This window comes from Orcinus orca, chromosome 4 (assembly GCF_937001465.1).
Source record: "Orcinus orca chromosome 4, mOrcOrc1.1, whole genome shotgun sequence".
Taxonomy (NCBI): domain Eukaryota; kingdom Metazoa; phylum Chordata; class Mammalia; order Artiodactyla; family Delphinidae; genus Orcinus; species Orcinus orca.
In genome coordinates, this window is record NC_064562.1 from 118,222,567 (window position 1) to 118,246,777 (window position 24,211).

The 24,211-nt window shown below is 45.3% G+C and overlaps 1 protein-coding gene across 1 annotated transcript in view; it reads left to right on the forward strand.

The window, feature by feature from the left end:
- Positions 1 to 24,211, forward strand: part of STK32B (serine/threonine kinase 32B) — a 353,263-nt gene that overhangs the window by 299,757 nt on the left and 29,295 nt on the right. The window contains exon 7 of the mRNA XM_004269626.4: positions 15,519 to 15,622. Coding sequence (XP_004269674.1) covers positions 15,519 to 15,622 — 104 coding nt within the window. The remainder of the gene's footprint in view (positions 1 to 15,518; positions 15,623 to 24,211) is intronic.

The window sequence follows — 24,211 nt, forward strand, 5'->3', positions numbered from 1 at the left end:
CTTTGGTCTGAGGGGCCCCCTTCCTGCTCAGTTTTGATTTCATTCCCAACAGTTTCTCCCTGGGATCTTTCCTAGATGGGAGCTCTGGCTGGATTGATTAAAGCGATTTTGTGTCCCAGACTCTCCAGCTCCTGCAAAACTTACCAAGGGCCCTTTTCACTCACCTGAGATGGGTCTGGACAAGTCCCTCCCAGTTTCATCTGCTATTCTCAGACTGGTCAGCTGTGCCTCCCAGTCAATGTCTGCTCACTATTTTGAAGTCCCCTGTGCTCTGGTCCATCATAGGCTGTGTTATTATTTTCTTTGTTTCCTTCTGTACAGAAATCACTGCCATGGAGGGCTTGTCACTGTTGCTGGTTTGTTCCCACCTGCTTATAGTTTGGGGTCTGGGGGGACAACTTAGCTTTGTAGTAAATATTGCCCATGGTTTTTGGTTTAGCTATTTATCTGCTCTGCCATTGTTTATAGGTGGATTGTGGAGATTCAAAAACTATGTCATTGTCTCCCCAGAATGGACTCCTTGTGTCCTTCATCTTTAACTTACTAAATAGATTACATAAATGAAGTTTGGCAATAAATAATGGTAAAAACAATACTTTTTAGTATTTACTATGTATGTGCCAGGCATTCCATCCATAACCTTATTTAATCCTCACAAACATGAAGTAGGTGCAATTATTTATTCCCATTTTAGAGTTGAGGAAATGGGCTGAGAGAGGTCGGGGGACCTACCCAAGTTGACCTTGGTGGTGAGAGCAGACCCAAGTCAGTGTGAACACCAGAGGGTATACAATGAGTGGGTCTGTCCATTTCACAGAATCCCCTTGGGATGCTGAATACAGACCTTAATAAGGCTTTCACTGTTGACGACCTTTCTGAAATCCCATTCCAGAAGGATCCAGAGCTGGGGCAGTTCTATCCAAGGAGGTCCCTGCTTTAAGATTCAACAGAGATCAGACATGGAGATGGAGAATGGCAGTGAAGGAGGGGATAAGGCTGCCTCCAGGCCTCTGAATCAAGCAGTAGAGGGGATTACAGTGATGATCACTGTGCAGGGAACACCTCAGGAGGAGCAGGTGTGTGGGACGGTGGGAAGGATGAATTTGAAAGTGAGGTCTGTAGGAACTTCAAGACATTCAGATGTACTTCAAGACATTCAGATGTACTCCAAGCAACTGGAGAGTGATGTGAACTCCATCTGTGCATGGGGAGTTACCGGCACGGAGATGCAGCAAAGCCACGGCAGTGACAGGATCCCCCAGGGAGGACACGGGAGAGAAGAACACCAATTCTAAGCCCAGGAGCATTTTGCCAGAAGGGGCAGGTAGAGGCCGGAGGAGTCATCATCTCCAGAGGGAGGATGGAGGAGAGAGGTGACATAAGAGAAGAATCTCCCAGTTGGAGCCACCTCTATAATCCTATAAATTAGTTCCCACTGCCTTGAGGCTATTTCCAAAAAGCAAATTGATCTCTAGGAAAGTAGATTCTGGACCACTGGAGAAATTCAAGACAATGTTCTCCCAACCCTGACCTTTCTGCCCCTGCTTTGCCACTGTTCATAGCAGACTTTCCTGGGCTACCTCAGCCTCATGCCCTGGCTTCCCACTCATCTCTGACGCAGCTCTGTCCTGGCTCTCAGCCTCTGGGAAAGCAGACCAAGGTTGACCCAGAGGCCCCACTGTCAAAAAGGAGAAGAAAACCAACATGTATTTTGACCCTACCAGATGTCTGTCATTACATTTAATCCCCAGAAGATCCACATGAGAATTCTGCATCTCTTTCATTTTATATATGAGTAACCTGAGGCCCATAGAGGTTAGCTAACCTGCCCAGAGTCACACAGCTAGCAAGTGATGGAGCCAGAATTTGAAGCCATGTCAATTTGGGTCCGAAGTCCATGCTTTTTAAAAAAATTTTTCTTGAAATAGAGTTTATTTACTGTCACTGGGTTAGTTTCAGGTGTACAGCAAAGTGATTCATTTTATATATACGTGTGTATATGTGTATGTATATATATGTATAAATATATATATTCTTCTTTTACATTCTCTTCCATTATAGGTTATTACAAGATATTGAGGAGAGTTCCCTGTACTATATAATAGGTCCTTGTTGGTTATCTATTTTATATGTAGTAGCGTGTATAACTTAATCCCAAACTCCTAACTTATCCCTTCCCCCCCTCCCCTTTGGTAACCATAGTTTGTTTTCTATGTCTGTGAGTCTACTTCTGTTTTGTGAATAACTTCATTTGTATCATTTTTTTAGATTTCATGTATAAGTGATATCATGTGATATTTGTCTGGCTAACTTCACTCAGTATGACAATCTCTAGGTCCATCCATGTTGCTGCAAATGGCATTATTTCATTTGTTTTCATGGCTGAATAGTATTCCATCATGTATATGTACCACATCTTCTTTATCCATTCATCTGTTGATGGGCACTTACATTGCTTTTGAAGCCCATGCTTTTGCCACTGTACCAAGCTGCCTTTTTGACACTGAGTTCTTGTATCAGAAAGTCACATTTCTCAGACAAGAAAAAAGTGTATTGTCCCAGCTGTACCTAGGATTCAGGGCTTCTGGTGTCCTTCTAATTAAAGGAGCTTCAGTCCTGAATTAGTGAACGAATGCACAGGAGAGATTTTTATGGGATTTAGAGAGCACAGCTGATTGACCAAATGGATATATTTTCAGAGACTGTAGGGGTTGGCAGTGCCAAGCAGTGGGAGGCTGGTGGGGAAAATGGGGGTGAGAGGGAAACTCTCTCATTCAGGTCACATCCTGCAGTTCCCAGGGCTATAAATTCCTGCTATCAAGTGGCACGTTTGTTGATTTCATTCACTTGAGCTGTTCAGTTCAAAGGCCCAATAACAAGTTCCCAGAATGTTCCAAACATGGATTCAGGGAATGGGCTGATGAGTAAGCTCCCAAAGGTTGCTCACGAAGGATGATCCCAGAAGAAATATTTGCATAGTACTGAATTTTCATTCATTAAAAGAGCAGATGGAATTCACCAACAGAGGAAAAAAAAAACTCTCTGAAACGTGCCAAATTAGAAGTCAGAAATGTTCCAGCAGCCTCCCGGGGCTTCAGAGTTTATTCATCTGAGGTGAAATGAAGAGCTGAGTGTTCTTTCAGCAAATACAGTGTTTCAGAGGTGTGAGGCTCAGAGTTAGGCACTGGGGCACAGGGGTGAGTCATGCTCTCCGGAGCCAAAGGGGCTCAACATCTGTGGGGCAGAGAGCTGTGCAGGCCTGGATTTAAGCAGGTCCCTGTCAAGATGGATTCCCCAGAATAGGACCATCTGAGGAGTCAAAATCTCAGAGTGTACTCAGAGCTCACCTGCCAGGCGAGGATAAGGAAAGGTCATTTCAGTCCGAGCAAAGGCATAGAGGAGTGACGCAGCATGGTGGGCTGGGAGACCCTAGCACTCCCATTTTTTTATAGCTTGTAGAACAAGAGGAGGTGAGAGGGAGAGACGAAACAAGCCAAAGTACCAGGGTCTTGAATGCCATGATAAGGGCCACGGAACCAGTGGAAAGGCCAATGCTGGAGACTCACGGGATTGGCCTCATGGGTGGCCTTGGAGAAGAAAATGGGCAATCGGGCTTGCCAGAAATGGGTCTCGATGAAGTGTGGGCTTCAGCGTGGGGTGATTTGGGTGTCTTCCACTTAGAGGCTGGGTGAACTTAGGCAAATCCCATTAGCCAACGTAATACACTTAAACTGCCCAGCACGGTGAAGGTCAAACCACGGGACCCGACAGCGTCCTCATCTGAGAAATGGGATTAATGGTTATGCAATCTGCCTTAGTAGATTGTTTGTGAGGATTTCATGATGTAACTATGGAAAGTACGTAACGTAAAGTCAAGTGTAGATGCATCAGACTGGTAACTGATACTATTATTGTTGCTGTTATCATTATTCAGACTATTTAGTATATGTTAAGTCCTGGGAGCCCAGACCCAAATCTGACATTCCCTTGCCTTATGGAGTTTGCCGTCTAATCGGGGAAAGAGACCCCAACCAAATCCTAATTCATGATAGGAGCTGGGTAGGCTGGGGGGTGGTGGGTGCCCTGGGAGATCATTGGGCCGGTGCCCTGTCTGTACTCACCATATGTGAGTTCCTTTCCCCAGTGAGCAAACACAGGTGGCTGTGGAGGCACCATGGCCATGCTTGTACTTTCCTTGTAGAAATGATGGAGGCTAAAGGAAGTAAAGTTTGCTACCCCTGTGCCAGAGAAAGTGACAGAGCCAGCATTCAGACCCAGGCCAGTGAGGCTCCAGGGCCCAATATCTTTCCTGAGAACCTGGCAATCCATCCATCCATCCATCCATCCATCCATCCATCCATCCATCCATCTATTCATCCATCCATCCATCTATTCATCCATCCAGCAGAGACTTATTGAGCACCTTCCACCTGCCAGGCAGTGTTCTATGGGCTGAAAACACGTCTGTGAACAAATAGGCAATATTCCTGCCCTCATCAGTTTGGCTGTTTGTGAGGGAGACAATCACTTTGCAAATCATCGAACTGATAAATATATAGTTTGAGATGCTTATTTTTGAGGAACAACTTTCATGCGGTAAAATGCACTCTTTTAATGTAATCCAGTAAATTAATCCACCATAATGAAGACGGAGAAACAGTTCCATCACCTCCAAGATTCCCTCATCCCAGTTCCTGGCAACCAGTGATCAGTTTTCTATCCCTATCGTTTTGACTATTCCAGAAAGTCACAAAAACAGAGTCATATTTCTACAAACTTTTGAATCTGGCTTTTTTACTTAGAATAATGCATTTGAGGTTTTGCCATGTTGTGTGGATCAGTAGCTTTCCTTTTGATTTCTGAGTAGAAATCCTTTGGATGGATATACACGTTTGGTTTATCCATTCACCAGTTGTACGGCATTTGAGTTGTTTCCAGTTTTACACAATTGTAAATAAACTATTTGCGTACAGGTTTATATATAAACTTAAGTTTCTACTTCTCTAGAATAATTACATAGAAGTGGGATTGTTGGGTCATATGTAAATGTACGTTTAACTTTTTAAGAAACTGACAAACTCTTGAATATAGTTTCATTGGCTTATTTGCCATCCACATACCTTCTCTGTGAAGTATCTGTTCAAATCATTGCCCATTAATTTATTGGGTCATCTGTTTTTTTTATTATTAAGTTCTCATAATTCTTTATATATTCTGGTTATAAGTCTTTTGTCAGATATATTTGCAAATATTTTCACCAGTCAGTGGCTTGTCTTTCTGTTACCTTAATAGCATCTTTTTAAAAGCAGATGTTTTAAATTCAAATGAAGTCCAATTTTTTATTTTTCATTTATTGATCATGTACGGGGTGTCATTCTAAACATCTTTTCCTCCCTCACATGAGGTCACAAAGATTTTCTGCTTGTTTTCTTGTAGAAGTTTTATACTTTTGGGTTTTACATTTAGAACTATAGGCCATTTTGAGTTCACTTTTGAATGTGTTGTGAATTTTCATTGATTTACAAGGGCTGTCCAATTGTTACATCCAGCATTTGTCGAAAAGACATTCTTTCTCTATTGCACTGGCTTTGCAACTTCATCAAAACTCAATTGACCATAAATGCATGGGTCTGTTTCTGGATTCTATTCTGTTCCATTGATCTACTTGTTTATGCTTTGACTAATCTCATACTTTTGCTTTCACTTCATAATAATACTCGGATCAGGTAGTGAGAGTCCTTCAACTCTTTTCTTCTTTTCAAAATTATTTTGGCTTTTCTATCCTTTGCCTTTTCATATAAGGAAAAGGCTTTGTGCCCAGTCTTTGTCATGAGTACCCAGTGAGGGTATGTAGAGAGGAGTCTGTGAGTAATGCAAATTCCTCTTGTATCTGGACAAACAATAGTTCTATTCTCTCACTTAAGTTCTTATACAACCTTCAGCAATTCAGTTAAATTAAGCATCTTAATTTAAGTCTCCTTACTCTCTTCTATGGCAGCCCTGTTTTCTTCCCATGCTCTTCCCAAGGTAAGCCAGTATTCACATCCCAAACCTTCTTGAAGGTACCCGTCTTTCCTTAAATTTCAGACTAGTTGAGTTCAAGAAAAGTTATGGTTTCATAGATGATCCAGCTTTTTCTCACTGTTAGGCTGGGAGTGACACTCTTTCCAACTCATATTTTAAACAGAGTAGAATTGTTTGAGGTCTTTATAAGGATTATGGTGGAAAAAGAGAGATGCTGATGGGATAGATGATTAGATTGGAGGGGTCAGGATAACTTTGCTGAGGAAGTGACTTTTCAGCTAGGTTCTAAAGGACGAGTAGGTGTTGTTCAGCACAACAGGTGGAAAAGCACTGCAGGAGACAGCAACTTTTTGCCTAGACCCTGAGGCAAAAGGGAGCTTGTCACATCGAAAGAACCATAAGGAAGCTAGATTGGCCTGAACAAAGTAGGCAAGGAGAGTGAGCCTGGAGACATGGCGGGGCCAGATCACGTGGTACTTGTGTACCCACCAAAGCTTTTGACAGTGGGAAATTTTAATGAACATTATGGGCCTTAGATAAACAGAGATCTTGGAATCCTGTAAGAGAGTAGCACTATCTAAATGAACTTTTCCATCAGCCTAACATGCTGTTTAGATGTTTATCACCCATTTCACATATTAACTGTGTAAAATGCACAGGGTTAGAACCCTGTGCTTTCAGTTAGCACTTTCCATCATTCTCTCTGAAAACTTTCCAAGGGTCTTCTTTTTTTAATTTACTAATTTAATCTGACACATTTAACATGAAGTAGTTTTCTGATACTGGTGCACCATTGATTTCTGTACCTCATCAGAGCTTCTCAGCCAGTTAAACTTTCCCTGCTGTTCCTTTTCTCATGCAGACAGGTGAGGTCCTACTGGTCCACACCTGAGCAGCGTCTTACATACCTTAATGAAACGACTCTTCTGTTACCATTAACACTACTAGCATCACCAGATAGAAAGAAATTATCAGACTGATGCAGCAGATTCATTTCGTCTCAAATTAATATCTGAGTTCATTTGCCAAGATAAAAAGCCAAAGAAACATGAATTGCCCCCAAGGGATCCAGACAGAGGCCAGGCACCCTGCTCATCTCTGCTTTCCACAGCTTTTCCACACACTCTCATCAAAGAATGATGATGGAGCTCTTGAATCATTTGGGGAACATGTACAACATATACATTTGTGAGTTGGTCTTTCATTTATGTGTGCATTTCATTTCCCATTCAATAATGAATTGATATAATAATAACTAGCTCACATCTATTTGGAACTTGCTTTGTGTCAGTCCTTGTTCTAAATGACTCACATATAGCTTTGTGCTAATCCCTGACGTTTTGGCCCTGACTTAGTCATACCCCTATTCAAAGAGCTCACAGTCCAGTGAGAACGCTGGACATGTATATCCTTAATTGCAGTATGGCATGATCAGTGCTGCAAGGGAGGAACCAACAAGGGTTTGGTGAGAATCCAGAACACTGATGTACTTGGCCAAGAGAGGGGAAAAGAAGGGAACTGAGAAACAGGAAGGGACTTGAAGAACACTCCACAGAAGGTGTAAAATTTGGTCTGGGTTTTGAAGTATGAGTAGGAGTTCATGAGTATAAAAAATAGGGTAAAGATTACCAGGCAAGTCATAGAAGATTAAACATAAAGTGTGTCCTATTCTTTGAAGTTGGCCCAATGGGTATAATAAAGATAGTGGCCAAAATATGAGGAGGTTGGAACCTATTTTTAGGAATTTTTCATGCTAAGGAGTTTGACCATTATTCTACAGTAAATAGAAAAATTTGGAAATATTTTAATTAAGTGATTTGAACATGTGAATGATAATAAAATGACAACAATGTTAGATTGCATTTATTGAGCACTTACTTTGTGCTCAATAAATACATACAGAACTTCATTTTCTCTTCTCAATAACTTGATGTAGCAGACATCGTTATTCCTTTTTACAGATGAGGAAAACCAAGGTACAAATAAGACATTAGGCATTTTGCCTGAGGCCACTGTGGCAGTAAGCCTGGGAGCTGGGGTTCAGGTTCAGGTTGAATAATCACTACACTCACACCTTCCGTCTCTCCGTTCCACTGATTCTACTGACTTAGAAAGGTGTTTGAGGAGTAAATGTAGTGGGATTACAGGGCCCCAGGCTGGGGTAGGGGAGGAGCTGTCATGAGTCCAAGCAGAAGTGAAAAAGGACCAGAGAAGAGAGGAAGATTCTGGAAGGGAAAAATGATGAGTCTTGAGAATTAATCACATGATCCAAAACATAGGCTGGACGAGGGTCAGGGTCCATGAGACTCCCACGTTTCTGACTTGCACAACTGAGCAGCCCATCAACAGAGACTGAGAACGCAGGAGAAGGGGCAGTTGGAGAGGGAGAGTTTGGCTTGGACAGATTGAATGTGCCATGCCTGTGGGGCTTCTAGGTAGAGGTGTCCAGATCTGGCACATCCTGCCAGCCGGGATGTGTGAGCCACAGAAAGGCTCAGTGGACAGGAGAACTGGACTCTGGTCCCAGCTGGGCTGGAAGCCATGGAACTCCTCCAATAGGCTTCGGCTTCCTCACCTACAAAAGGTAGGGGAGGAAGGAAATTACCTTGAAGGTCCCCTCTAGGCTGAAATGCGGTAATTCTATGTTCCCAGTCCAGAAGGATGCAATTACCTGTAGAAACCGATCCTGGAAGCCAGTCAGCTTGTAAGCTAGACATTGAATAGCATTGTCACACTCCGCTGCAGCAATCAGAGCCTTCAGGAATATTCGTAGAGCTAAAGCATCAGACCAATAATTATAACTTAGGTGGTTTCTGTGGTTTTTCTCCATATTTTTAGTCTAATGAGGAAGTAAACTCTGTGTGGTGAGGATAGGGGGCAAAGCCCACCACATGCATATTTACATTGCCTCGGGGTGATCTCTTTCAGACGACACCCCATGTTCTTGCTTTTCTGGAAGGCCAATTCTCTGATGTCCCTTGGAATCCAGACTCACTTTCCATTTAAAACCTGCACTGACAGAATTGCTCAGCTACTGGTAGAAAAGGTTAGTGGGAAGTGGGGCTGATCTATCCATGCCACTGGCCGTGCTGGGGAAGCAGCTTCCGTGCAGCCCGATGTCCCCCCAGTGTATTCATTCGTGGGCTCACAGCTATCCATGGACCGTGCAACATGCATGCACACCGTGAAGGATCCTGGGGATGTAGCGTGGAAGGAAACAGGTGTTGCTGGGGAATGTGATTCAACAGCCACTTTTATTAATGTGCATGTTAATGGCGAACCACATGGTTTTTTTGCTTTTGGACTATGTTGAAACCTTAATTTCCTAATTTTAGAATACCCGGACCTTCGTAAATACTCTGGATTTTCATTCCAATTGAATTCACAGATTTAATGCATTGACCATGGAGAGATTTTGGCGTATAGAACATATAGAGTATATATATTGTGTGTATATGTATATCTGTTTTATGATACATTATTTTCATTTTCAGCATATACATAAAGATGGTGTAATGTCTGGAGTTTGAAGGAGACAGGGCAAGGTCTGGTCGTCATTCTGGATGACCCCAGAGAATGGGGGAGGCCTGGGTTCAAATGAGGCTCAGAGCCACGGTAGCTGTGTCACCTCTCCAAGCCTGGCTTTCTCAGATGGAGATCATGATCGTACTCGCCTCTCAAGTTCCTTCTGAGGATAAAATGAGATAATGCATGTGAAAGTATAGAAAGTGTTCCATAAATGTTAGCTTTCCTGAGGAGTAAATAACATATGTAAAGAAACTTGAAGAGCTTCTAGCACATGGTAGATGCTCAACAAACGGCCACATTAATAATGCAGCTCTTGGTGTTGTAAAGAAAACCACTGCTCGTGATAATAATGGAACAGCTGTATTGAGCGCCCCTTGAAAGTGGTAAGAGCAGCTTTCCAGTCCACGCTCTTCCACTTGCTGTCTCCACGGCCCTGAACTTGCCCCTTTACCTCTCTGTGCATCCGTTTCTTCATCTGGGGCTTAGGGTGCTTTGAGCATGGGTGTGGGTAATTATGAAGGAAACTTTGTGCCCTAGAAAACTCTGCATGACTGTTTTGTGCGTGACGATGATGGTTACAGTGGGCATTTTCAATGGCTCAAAATAGGTTCAGGGCTGGCCCTTACCCCACCAGGGCATTGCAAGGAGTTTTAGTTGTTTTTCTTTCTGGAAGACCTTGGGAAATTTCATTTATCCATCACCCCTGCAGGTGTACCCAGACCTTGAACCCTGGACATCCTTTCTGGGCGAGGCCATAGCCAACTTCAGCTATCTGCTTGGTTTGTCGTTTGCTGTCCTGGGCTCCCGCTTCAGGGTTCCTTCATCACTCACTCTGCTCCAGGGAACCCCCAGTCCTGGCCTTGCCAGCATCAGCCCAGAACCTCCTGGTCCTTTCCTCAGTGAGACTCAGCTGCAGCTAGCCAAATGGCACGTCATTGTGAAGATTAAATGAGTTAAATGCTAAACTAAATTAAATTAGTAAATTAAATAAATTAGTAAATTTATTTTACTACTATAATTTATTACTAAATTATATTAGTAAATAAATTAGTAAATTAAATAAGTAAATTAAATTAGTAAATTAACTAAATTAAATTAGATTAAATAAATTAAATGAGTTTAATGCTAAACTCTTAAAACAAAGTTTGGTGCATGACAGATGCTCCAGAGAGATGAGCTATTTTTATTAGCAGTGTGTCAAAAACTTAGAACAGGGCTTGACACATAGCGAGGGCTGTACTGGTGTTGTTTGCTTTTTTTTTTATACGATCATTCATTTATTTAGTCAGTCAACAAACCTTGCCCACATGTCTTCTTCATGCCAGGCAAGACTTGGGGAGCCAGGGAGAACATGACCGTCCCTGCCCTCAGGGAGCTTAAAGTCTAGCAAGAAGCAAACAAATAAGCAAAAATGCAGCCGGAATGTAAAGATCAAGAGATGCCTGGGGGAGGTGAGGATAAAGAGGAAGCTGTAATCTAGTCTGGAGGGAGGGGAATGATAAGAAAATGATAATAGCAGAGATGTATTTTGAGGAATACATGACAGATGTAAAGAAGCCTGCAGAATGGTACGTATTCGGTTCCTAGAAGTGGTAACTCTGAAGCTGCACCCTTTGTGAGAGAACCTGGTGGATTAGGGGAGAGGAAAAGAGACAGATAGACAGACAGGGTGTTCTAGGAACGGCAAGCAGCGTGTGCAGCTGGAGCCCAAGGTGGCCATGAGCAACTCCTGGGCCATAATACAGCTTAGAAGATCTACAGGTAGGAGCTGAGGGGCTACAGAATTTAAACCACCCTCTAGGCCACATGGGTTTCCAGCCCTAGTACTTTGTACTGTTCCACTGAAAACTCAAAAAGATTCCAGGATCAAGTCTAATAAATTTCCAAACCATGCTTGCTATTGAGTCATTAAAGGCGCTAAGAAGTCTACAAGAAAGAACGCAATTGAACCTCGTCATTTCCCAGACATGTTTGACCTCAGAATCATTTCTCCTCCAAAATCTATGAGCCTAACATGGCTGGTGGCATTCCTGGGAATACAGATTGTGAAACAGCCATCGTGATAGGAAGACCTTGAGGCAGGGTACTGCCGTGGTCTGAGTTGCATATCAGAAAGCTAACTCCCCCAGAAGCAAGGACGGACTGGAGAAGGAGACTCTGGAAGCCAGAGGACGGGTGGAGAAGCTAGTGCAGGAGACCAGGAGGAAGGAATGGGGATCTGAACAAGGGCCATGTGTTGGCGAAGAGGAGGAAGGGGATACAGGAGCTGAGGAGGGAGAGTCATCAGGCATTGATGGCTGAATTTAACTGTTCCAATAATGGGAACTCCCTGAACCTGGAAGTCAGGACCAGGAGTTCTGACTTGAGCCCTGAGTTGGTGAGTTGTGGCCGAGGCAAGCCACTCTCGTCCCTCAAGCCAGGTGGCCAATTCTAACACAGAGGGGACGATGACAAGACAGTTTCCAAGGGACCCTGCACCTCTGCCGTGCTGACGGTCCTAGGCTGTGAGCTGTCTCTACTTCTGAAGCAGGCAAGCAATGTGCTGGACCAGCTGTATGGCCCCAGGGTGAAATTGACATGCGTTGATTAAGTGCCTAACATGTACTTGGCTGAGTGCCAGGCTCTGGGACAGAGGGAAGGAAGGTAGCAGCTTTCATCAGGACCCATCCTCAGGTAAGTCCATCACCCCTGGAAGTCACCTCAGTATAGGAGAAAGGACTTTGGAATCAGATACTGAGAGAGGCTAATCCCAGCTCTGCCATCCCAGCTGGCTGACCTGGAGCAAGTTCCCAGCCCCTCTTACTAGTTTCCTAGGGCTGCACAACAAAGTCCCACAAATGTGGTGGCTTGGAGCAACAGAAGTTCATTCACTCACAGTTCTGGAAGCCAGTAGTTCAATATCAAGGTGTCTGCAGAGCCGTGCTCCCTCGGAGGTGTAGGAGAGGCTCTTCCAGCTTCCGGGGGCTCCAGGGCTTCCTTGGCTTGTGGCCGCATCCCTCCAGGCTCTGCCTCCTCCCACGGCTTTCTCTCTTTCTCTCAAATCCACCTCTTCTTTCTCTTAGAAAGGCATCAGCCATTGAATCTAGGAAGGGTCCACCCTGAATCCGGGATGGCTTTATCCTGACGTCTGTATTAATGACATCTGCAAAGTCCCTATTTCCAAATAAGGCCCCGTTCACAGGTACGTGGACATATCTTTTGGGGACACTTCACCCAACTACACCCCTTCATGTCTCTGCCTCTTCATCTGGAACGTGGAGATCATTGTAGGCTTGTTTTATTGGGCGGTTGGGAGGATGAAGAGAAGGAGTACGTGTAAAATCCTTAACAAAGCACCTGGCAAACTAGTTTCCATACTCATTCATTCATGATGAAATGATGGTGACAGGTCTGTGTCTTGTACCTGTCCTTCAAACTCTAATCCTATATGATGCCCTCGCCTCTAAGCACTGATCCAGGCCACTAAAGCAGCCGTTCTGGTGGCATATGGATTGTGACATAAAGGTTGTTTATGTTCTCTCAGCCCCAGCTGTGCAAGGGAGGAGAGACTGTCACCTTCTCTGGGAGTGGGGTCACAGGCTGCAGACGTTTGTCACTTGGTTGGTCACAACAGCCAGGACAGAATTGGTCAGCTGCTGCTTCTACCCTGAATTCCAGATGGGCATGGGGCTGCCAGGCACCACAAGGATTTATGGGGACACCTGGGCACGCAGCCTCGCCTGCACTCCTGGGCGTGTCCCTGCCTCCCTCACTGAGCACATGGGCTGGGCCAGCAGCTGTCGAGGCCCTGGTTCTGTAGAATTACATCTACACATGCACAGACCAGCATGATGTGGCTCCTTCTGTCCTGGAACCCTCAGCACGGAGGGAAGAAGGACAAGTACACAGACTGGGGTGCAGGGAAGGAAGCCCCTCTGGGTTGGAGCTCAGCCTCAGGCTCCCAGTGGGATGCAGAATAGCACAGCTCAGTGCCTGGAGCTGCTAGGAAATCAAATATTTTCTCACTAGATGTTTAATGAACAGGTATGATTGCCACCTTTGCATTCAGGTTGATCTAGGATCGATAGGAAGGGGCAGACAGAAAGGTGCTGGAAATGCCAAACTCAGCGGGTCTGTAGACTGATGGTCATGAGGCTGAGGACGATGAAGTTTAGCACGCCTCCCAGGCGACTGCGTGGACCGTGGCGTGGCTGAGCATGGTCAGAAGAGGAGGTTTGAATGACGATTCTAGTAATAAAAACCATGCCCAAGATTCCCGGAACACTCACAATAGACCAGCCAGGCATCCGGCTTAGCTCTCAGCCTGCGTTGTTCCTTAATCCTCATAAGAACCCTATGAACACACTGTTGATTCTTGTTCATGTTTTACAAAATTGAGGCAAATAGAACTTGTTAATTCAGCTCCAGCCCCACTGACCTTCTTCCTGTTTCCCATCACACCACGTTGCTTCCTTTGGGAAGCTCAAATTACCCAAAGGGACATTTCCTCAAACTCCCATTCACATCTTCCCCAACGTAGACTGGGTATGTTTCTGTACTCAAATGTTGATACGAACCTTATTTCAAACTGGGATTCGACCAGTGTATAAGGCGCACCTCAGCTCTGAACCTCCCTGCTGTGTAACTTCCTGTGCACCGCTGTCCCTCTCTGAACCTCTTCGGTAAAATGTGTCAAATGATAACACGGCCCTGAGGGTTGTTGTGAAGAGGAAAGGAGAATCCTCGGGTGAAAGTGCTAGAAAATACAAAGTAAATGGAGAGGGTCTCTAGAGGGCAGCTGAGATCTGCCCGCTGGTCAGGTTCAGTGGTCCAGCTGCCGATCCAGAGCCCAGATTCGAGCGTCCACGTCTGCCCTCATCTGCCTCATCTGGCCCTCCCCAATCCCACGCCGTCTGAATACCAGTCTGAAAATTGAGTCGAGATGTCTTTAAACACAGCATGTCCTGGTTCCCTGTGAGAGAGTTTGGCTGCTCTGACACCTGTAAAATGGAATTATACCTACAAATTAATTTGCTAGAAATGATCCACATTTCCCAAGATGTTCCTGGAAGCCAATATGAACAATTAGAGCTGGAGACGCAACTCCTGGCCTGATGAGTTGGGGGTGAGGCAATGATGAACCCACCGCCCATTAGCTTAGGAAGCAGCAGGGCCGGGGGACCCTGGAACAGCTGCAGCTCCCTGAGGAGTGAGGATCCATCACCCGTGGGCCTCCACCCTCCACTTGTTTATTTATTGAGGTGAAATTCACATAATGTAAAATGAACTGTTTTCAAACAGAGTGGCATTTAGTACGTTCACAATGCTGTGTAACCACCACCTCTGTCTAGTTCCAGAACATTCATCCCCGCAGAGGAAACCCAGTGAGCAGTTGCTCCCCATCCCCCCTCCCGGCCCCTGGCAACGCACGATCTGTCTTCTGTCCCTGTGCATTTACTTATCCTGGGTATTTCATATGCGATCCCACCTACGCTAAAATAACACCGTACCTGAGACAGGCACCAGGCACAAAGGGCTCTGAGCATCCTAGTTGCTGGGACGCCCGACCTGGTGTTGGGGCCAGAGCAGAATGACATTTAGCAAGGTTCTTAGCCCCTTGGGGGTGCAGTTTCTTCTTCTTAACTCAGACTTTAATCCCCGGGCTGTGACCGTGATTCATGCTCCAGCAAACCCTCCTCCTCCCCAGACTTTCCCTGACCCTCCCCGACAGACCGCCCTCCACAGCGCACTTGGGTTGCCCCATTTGTATTCTGTCCCAGGTGTCACACCGGTGTTTCCTGTGATGCCTGCACCTTGTTCTCTAGCCACCTCGTGACTTACGGAGTGCGGAAACCACGTGGCATAGCAGATGGAGTACTGGCTTTGCCATCCAAAAAGCTGAGTTCCTGGCCCCGTGTCCTCTCTGTAAGAGGCAATGAGTGTAAAGTGAGATGCGCAGTAATGTTCTTTTGTCCTGTCTTTGGCAGCCCCGGAAGTGTTCCAGGTGTATGTGGACGGAGGCCCTGGGTACTCCTACCCCGTTGACTGGTGGTCCCTGGGTGTCACGGCCTATGAGCTGCTGCGGGGCTGGGTAAGATGTGCGCCTGTGTGGTGAACGCGAGGGCTGTGGAAGTGGGGGGCTCAGCTTCTACCAGGCTTGGGTGGGGTGGAATGGCCCTGCCGCTGGATGTGCACCATGCCGGCCCTGGGTGTCAGTCCTGATTGCCCGTGTGCCAACTCCAAGGTGCTGAGCATTAGAAAGCTCTTAACAAGCTTCTGGTCCAGCCCCTCATTCTACTCACGGGGACAGGGATGTCCAGAGGGGGAGGGTCTTGTGTGAAGCTCAGCAGCTGATCCATGGCAGCTCAAACACCCAAAGCATCTTGGTGTCATGATTTCCAACGCTGTCGTCTTTCCACCCACAACATGATGCGCCCGTGCCCAGCTTTCCAGATTGGTTTTTTGTTGTTGTTATTTTAGTTCCAACCTTCCCCGAATACTTAGCTCAGTGTCCTATAAAAATGGGGCATTCAGTACGTATTTTTGTTTTATTTCTTTTAAATTTAAAAGCTGAAGATGACTAATGGAGCTATTTGGCAACTAATAACTCAGTTTTATTTTAGCAGAAAGAATTATGACAAACGAATTTCGAGGCTTTTTTTTTTTTACACAAGTATCATTTGAAAATGACGCCATTTAACCTCTCAGGACCATGGTTTCCCCTTCATACAATGGGGATAGTAACATCCTCTCAGTCTATTCTGTGGTGCTGAAGTTATCCTGGGATCGATGCACCCCTAGACTGGGACACTCAGTTTGCGTATTACCCACCTTATAGCTCCAGCACCCAGCACACAGCGTAGAGAGTCAGTTCCTCCCACTGGATGCTGCTTTAACAGTGTCTCACGGTCATCTGCATATATGCATATTAAGGCGGGTAGACGGTGCCCCTTGAGGGCAGGAGCCCCCAGTGCACAGTGATAACTGGTGGGAATGAATGAGGGAATGAATGATGGCAGCTGTGTGAAAACCATACAAGCTATGTGAGTGTCATTAGTTATCACCGTGTGGTTCAAGCAACTGGGGTCTCTCTTGATCTCAGTGATTTCCCCTGAATTCCTCAAAAACATACTACAGTACATGATGTTGTTAGAAAGCAAAAAATATGTATATGAACTTGTGAGTTTTCTCGGGCACTGAATGAAAACAATTCATCTCTCCCCACCTCCCTGGTTGGTTCCTTTGTCGTGTACTGGTTCTTTAATATACATGCTCCAGGAGGGGACATGAGGGTCCCCATGATATTTGTATGAACCAGAGAACACAGACATCACCAGATGATGTTTATCACGGAATCAATCATACAAATGACCTTGGCAAGCAGTTGACCTAAGCATGATTGGTCGTTTGCCAGCAGAAAGTGTATTCTCTGCCGGAATACAAGTCAGAACAGTCAGAGATGATGACTTGGCAGAAAGCCCCAAGGGCTTCAAAATAAAACGTTTCATTTTCAGTGTATCTGAGTTTTCTGCTTAGGGATCCAAATGCCACTTTTAGTAGAAGAGGGAGGGTCCCATGGTGGGATCGGGGCTTTGGTGTGGGGACAGAGTGAACAAGAATGCCTGTTATGGGTTGGTGTGACTCTGTCTCCCAGATATCTTGGTCTGTTCATCTTTGACTTGAAACACAATGGGTTTATGCAAATAGTTGATTCTGTTTTTTTAATCCTGGAAACGATCACATTTAGTCCAAAAGCTATACTGAAAAACACTCATATTTTTCCATGGACTGTGTGAATTTAGAAGTTATCCTTCCTCATTGAAATTCCTCCATCATGTCAGTGACAGCATCCCTGATAGGTGATCACCCCCCTGTTCCTTGATTCCCTCAGGATCCAGGGGACTCCTTACCTCCAAAAGATGAAAGTCATAATGGGAATTTTCGAACACATATTCTAAGATTATAGAGTTGGAAAGCATTAGAAATGAAAGGTGGGAGATTGAAGGTATTAATATGGTATGTTAGCCAGGGACCCAGGCATGCTCTAGTCTTAGAGCAGAAAGAGACATCTCTCCCGAAATGCTCTATCAGGAGAGCAGAGGAGTGGAGTGTCATCAGTGGGCTTGAAATTTCAATGCAGAGAATTCTGTGAGCCTGCTTGGATCCTGTAGCCCAGACGAGGGGAGTAACTTGTACCCAACTTTCCTATGAGCCCAAACAAGAATCTCAGTTCTCACCCTGAGACCTGCTAAGTAAAAAAAAAAAAAAAGACTCAAGAAGCACCACGCAGCTGCATAGCACAGGGAGATCAGCTGGTGCTTTGTGACCACCTAGAGGGGTGGGATAGGGAGGGTGGGAGGGAGGGAGATGCAAGAAGGAAGAGAGATGGGAAGATATGTATATGTATAACTGATTCACTTTGTTATAAAGCAGAAAGTAGCACACCATTGTAAAGCAATTATACTTCAATAAAGATGTAAAAAAAGAAAGAAAGAAAGCACCACCTGGAGAGTTCCCTTTTGAGCACAGTTGTCTCAGGGACTGTGACCACACCCCCTGGAGAGAACCCCATGGGGACAGAGAGGAGAGGGAGGTTTCTCATCCACTGACCCAGAGAAGGGACTTAAAGGTCTTACCCAGCCCCTGTTTCCCCACCTACCAGGCTCCTTGATGGTTTCCCTGGCAGTGTCACCCACCTGTCCACTGGTTTTCCTCTGCATGCACAGGGCTCTTATATCCAGAAAGAACGTGTTTCATTTTTTTTAAAGCCCTAATGGCTAGAAAGATTTTCCTCTTACTCAACTGAAAGCTGCCTCCTCGTAACACAGAAAGAGGATCTTAGAAGAATTCACAGGTTCAAACCCTGGCTCTACCAGGCACCTTGTCTGTGATCTTAACCAAGGCCAATAGACAGACCAAATGCTCAGAATCCTCATCTGTTAACCGAAAAAATAATAATAATAGTAACACCTACCCAACAGGGTGGCTGTGAATATTAAGTGATTCTGACGATGCAAATTACCCAGCTCTGCGACCAATAAAGGGTCGGCACTCGGTCAATGTCAGCTCCCCTCCCCTGGTCTCTCTGATTCCCATGCGGGGGGCCTGCTGGCAGGTCTGCATCCTTTCCAGCTTAGCACCTCTCAAGGTGGAGACAGGCCCTGGGAGAGGAGCTGAGTCACATGTGGCTGCTGACCGTTAGTGGGGAGGTCCCGGGGCCCGGTGAGCAGGGGTCTGGGCTCCCATCCACACCCCGTGTGCCTTGATGCTGTGATTCCACCTTAGTCACTTAACTCATCTGAGCCCTGGCTTCCTCCTTCATGAAATGGGGATGATGAGGCTGGCCTGCGGGGTCACCGTGGGGATTCCAGGAGCAAATGTAGGCGGAGCACACGCGGCGTCCAGTGCACAGGAGGGATGCTGACTGCTACATAAATGTGCACGCGGTGATGATTCTGAGACAGGTAGCTGCAGAGACAGTGCTGATGACTTCTTCTTAGAGGAGAGGGGAAGAATTTCTGAGGGAGGAAGCGTTAAGGGGGATCATATATGAGTTGGTTGGGAAACCGTGTGAGCAGAGACCGGGAAGGGCAGCTGAGGCTGACACAGCAAATATCTTAGACTGACCAGCAGTCAGAAAGACAGTCTGGGGGCTGTCTAGAAAGGACCCTGAGGTCAGCTGGAGGCACTGGCTTCACTCTGTAGGCAGTGTGGTGCTGTCCATGGAAGCGACAGCATGGTGGTCAAGCGAGAGTCTGGGCTTTGGAATCACACGTGTTGGGGATCAAATCCCAGCTTTGTTGCGCAGTCTCTGAATGTCTGGGGTGAGCCTGTTTCTTGTCTATCAGATGGGGAGAACAGTGGTTGCAAAGCACAGGGTTCCTCAGCCTCAGCTCTACGGACGCTTGGGACTGGGTACTGCTTTGTGATGGGGGCTGCCCAGTGCACTGTAGGATGTTTAGCTGCATCCCCGGCCTCTACCCACTAGATACCAGCAGGACTTTGCCCCCACCCAGTAAGGACAACCAAAATGTCCCCAAACATTGCCATATGTCCCCTGGAGGGACAGATTATCCCCGTTTGAGAACCACTGCCATGGAGTAATCAAGGGGACTAAAGGAGATTCTGGTAACCAAACGTTGTCTTCTACATCTGTGACTCTATTTCAGTTTTGTAGGTAAGTTCATCTGTACCCTTTGTTTAGATTTCACATATAAGTGATATCATATGATATTTGTCTTTCTCTGTCTGACTTACTGAGGGATAAATTGGAAGATTGGGTTGGACATATACACACTACTATATAAAATAGATAACTAATAAGGACTTACTGCATAGCACAGGAAACTCTACTCAATACTCTGTAATGACCTATACGGGGAAAGAATCTAAGAAAAGAGTGGATATATGTATACGTAGAACTGATTCACTTTGCTGTACACCTGAAACTAACACAACGTTGTAAGTCAACTATACGCTAATAAAATTTTTAAAAATAAAGTTGCAACTCCCCTCCTTCCCCCGCCCACAGACACCTCAGGCCCTCCTTTTTCTCTAAGACACGTAACACCATGTAATATCTATTTTACGTATTTTGATCGTCTATGTCCCCACACTAGAATGTAAACTCCACGAGGTGGGGACTTTTCTGTTGTTTATTTACTAACGTATTCCCCAGCCCCTAGAGCAGAGGTTGGTATACCTTGGGGACACAATATTTGCTGACTAAATAACAGATGGAAAAATAAAGTCTCAGTCAAGTTTCTTAAAAATAAATAAATAAATAAATGAGATTCTGAATGTCAGATCACTGACCCATGGCCTTGCAGCAGGGGGTGGAGCCCTAAGAGCCCACGCTATGGTGCCATGAGGACTTCTACCCTCTCTGCTTCCCCCCAGCCACCTGCCTCACGCGGTGTTACCCTTGCCTTTGACCTCTGTCAGCACTTCTCCTTAGGGTTCAGTAGGCAGAGAAGGTATGGGTGATGGCTAATAGAGGAAGGAGTATGGCGCTCCTAGAGGTTGGAGCAGAACTAAGAACCGCTGGGTACACACCGGATGGTGGGCTCAACCACAGAGACGAGGAATCTGTTGGTATATTAACCCAAGAAAGGGAGAGAGGCAGCCCTTGGGTTGAGCACCGCCTTTCTGTCCCTCGGTAAAGCAAACAGAGAGAGCCCTGAGCTGGGGGTCAAAAACCTGGGGGGAAATGAACTCTGGGACCTCGCCCCTCCAGGTTTTATATCTCCATAAAGGGAGGGGTTTTCAAGCTGTGTTTCCTGGAAGTACAGGACCCTGAAGAGGTGATTCAGCAGTTCATACAGGAAAAAAATGTTTCTCCAGGCTTTGGAGGTTTAAATAGACCAGGGAACTGTTATTCCCTTTCATCTGTTCTATGTTTGGGATTTTGAGTAAAAAGATTTGGGGTAAAAAACATTGGATGAGATGGTCCCCAAGGCCCAGCTCAGCTCTAACAGTTAAAATAACAGGTCTGAGCCGGAGAGCCTTGTCTGCTCACCCGCCGGGGCGGGCGGGGCTGGGAGCTGAGGCTGGGGCTTCGGTCGGAGCGCAGGGAGAGGACTGGGGTTGGCGGTGTGAACACAGCCTTTAGGGGGCTAGTGCACCACGGCTAGCCAGCAGGGAGTCCGGGAAAAGTCTGGAGCTGCCGAAGAGGCAAGAGACTTTTTCTTCGCTCTTTGTTTCCTGGTGCGCGAGGAGAGGGGATTAAGAGCGCTGATTAAAGGAGCTCCAGAGACGGGCGCGAGCCGCAGCTAACAGCGCGGACCCCAGAGACAGGCATGAGACGCTAAGGCTGCTGCTGCCGCCACCAAGAAGCCTGTGTGCGAGCACAGGCCACTATCCACACCCCCTTCCGGGGAGCCTGTGCAGCCCGCCACTGCCAGGGTCCCGGGATCCAAGGACAACTTCCCCGGGAGAACGCAGGGCGCGCCTCAGGCTGGTGCAACGTCACGCCGAGCTCTGCCGCCGCAGGCTCAGCCCGCATCCGTGCCTCTCCCTCCCCCCCGGCCTGAGTGAGCCAGAGCCCCCGAATCAGCAGCTCCTTTAGCCCCGTCCTGTCTGAGCGAAGAACAAACGCCCTCAGGCGACCTACACGCAGAGGCGGGTCCAAATCCAAAGCTGAGCCCCGGGAGCTGTGCAAACAAAGAAGAGAAAGGGAAATCTCTCCCAGCAGCGTCAGAAGCAGCGGATTAAAGCTCCACAATCAACTTGATGTACCCTGCATCTGTGGAATACCTGAATAGACAAGGAATCATCCCAAATTAAGGAGGTGGACTTTGAGAGCAAGATTTATTATTTTTTCCCCTTTTCCTCTTTTTGTGAGTGTGTATGCGTATTCTTCTGTGTGAGGTTTTGTCTGTATAGCTTTGCTTTAACCATGTGTCTTAGGGTTCTATCCATCCGTTTTTTTGCTTTTTTGTTTTTCTAATTTTTTTCTTAATAATTATTTTTTATTTTAATAACTTTATTTTATTTTATCTTACTTTTATTTTATTTTATCCTACTTTTATTTTATTTTATCCTCTTTCTTTCTTTCTTTCTACTTTTTCTCCCTTTTATTCTGAGCCGTGTGGATGAAAGGCTCTTGGTGCTGCAGCCAGGAGTCAGTGCTGTGACTCTGAGGTGGGAGAGCCAACTTCAGGACACTGGTCCACAAGAGACCTCCCAGCTCCACATACTATCAAACAGCAAAAATCTCCCAGAGATCTCCATCTCAACACCAGCACCCAGCTTCACTCAATGACCAGCAAGCTACAGTGCTGGACACCCTATGCGAAACAACCAGCAAGACAGGAACACAACCCCACCCATTAGCAGAGAGGCTGCCTAAAGTCATAATAAGTCTACAGACACCCCAAAACACACCACCAGATGTGGACCTGCCCACCAGAAAGACAAGATCCAGCCTCATCCACCAGAACACAGGCACTAGTCCCCTCCACCAGGAAGCCTATACAACCCACAGAACTAACCTTAGCCACTGGGGAGAGACACCAAAATCAACGAGAAGTATGAACCTGCAGCCTGCAAAAAGGAGACCCCAAACACAGTAAGATAAGCAAAATGAGAAGACAGAAAAACACACAGCAGATGAAGGAGCAAGATAAAAACCCACCAGACCTAACAAATGAAGAGGAAATAGGCAGTCTACCTGAAAAAGAATTCAGAATAATGATACTAAAGATGATTTAAACTCTTAGAAATAGAATAGAGAAAATGCAAGAAACATTTAACAAGGACCTAGAAGAACTAAAGATGAAACAAGCAACGATGAACAACACAATAAATGAAATTAAAAATACTCTAGATGGGATCAATAGCAGAATAACTGAGGCAGAAGAACAGATAAGTGACCTGGAAGATAAAATAGTGAAAATAACTACTGCAGAGCAGAATAAAGAAAAAAGAATGAAAAGAACTGAGGACAGTCTCAGAGACCTCTAGGACAACATTAAACGCACCAACATTCGAATTATAGGGGTTCCCAGAAGAAGAAGAGAAAAAGAAAGGGACTGAAAAAATATTTGAAGAGATTATAGTTGAAAACTTCTCTAATATGGGAAAGGAAATAGTTAAGTCCAGGAAGCACAGAGAGTCCCATACAGGATAAATCCAAGGAGAAACACACCAAGGTGCATATTAATAAAACTGTAAAAAATTAAATACAAAGAAAACATATTAAAAGCAGCAAGGGAAAAACAACAAATAACACACAAGGGAATCACCATAAGGTTAACAGCTGATCTTTCATCAGAAACTCTTAAAGCCAGAAGGGACTGGCAGGACATATTTAAAGTGATGAAGGAGAAAAACATGCAGCCAAGATTACTCTACCCAGCAAGGATCTCATTCAGATTTGATGGAGAAATTAAAACCTTTACAGACAAGCAAAAGCTGAGAGAGTTCAGCACCACCAAACCAGCTTTACAACAAATGCTAAAGGAACTTCTCTAGGCAAGAAACACAAGAGAAGGAAAAGACCTACAATAACAAACCCAAAACAATTAAGAAAATGGGAATAGGAACATACATATTGATAATTACCTTAAATGTAAATTAATGCTCCCATTGGTGGGATCCAATCCATTTGGTGGGATTAAATGCTCCCACCAAAAGACACAGACTGGCTGAATGGATACAAAAACAAGACCCATATATATGCTGTCTACAAGAGACCCACTTCAGACCTAGGGATACATACTGACTGAAAGTGAGGGGATGGAAAAAATATTCCATGCAAATGGAAATCAAAAGAAAGCTGGAGTAGCAATTCTCATATCAGACAAAATAGACTTTAAAATAAACACTATTAGAAGAGACAAAGAAGGACACTACATAATGATCAAGGGATCGATCCAAGAAGAAGATATAACAATTGTAAATATTTATGCACCCAACATAGGAGCACCTCAATACGTAAGGCAAATACTAACAGCCATAAAAGGGGAAATCGACAGTAACACATTCATAGTAGGGGACTTTAACACACCACTTTCACCAATTGACAGATCATCCAAAATGAAAATAAATAAAGAAACACAAGCTTTAAATGATACATTAAACAAGATAGACTTAATTGATATTTATAGGACATTCCATCCAAAAACAACAGAATACACATTTTTCTCAAGTGCTCATGGAACATTCTCAAGGATAGATC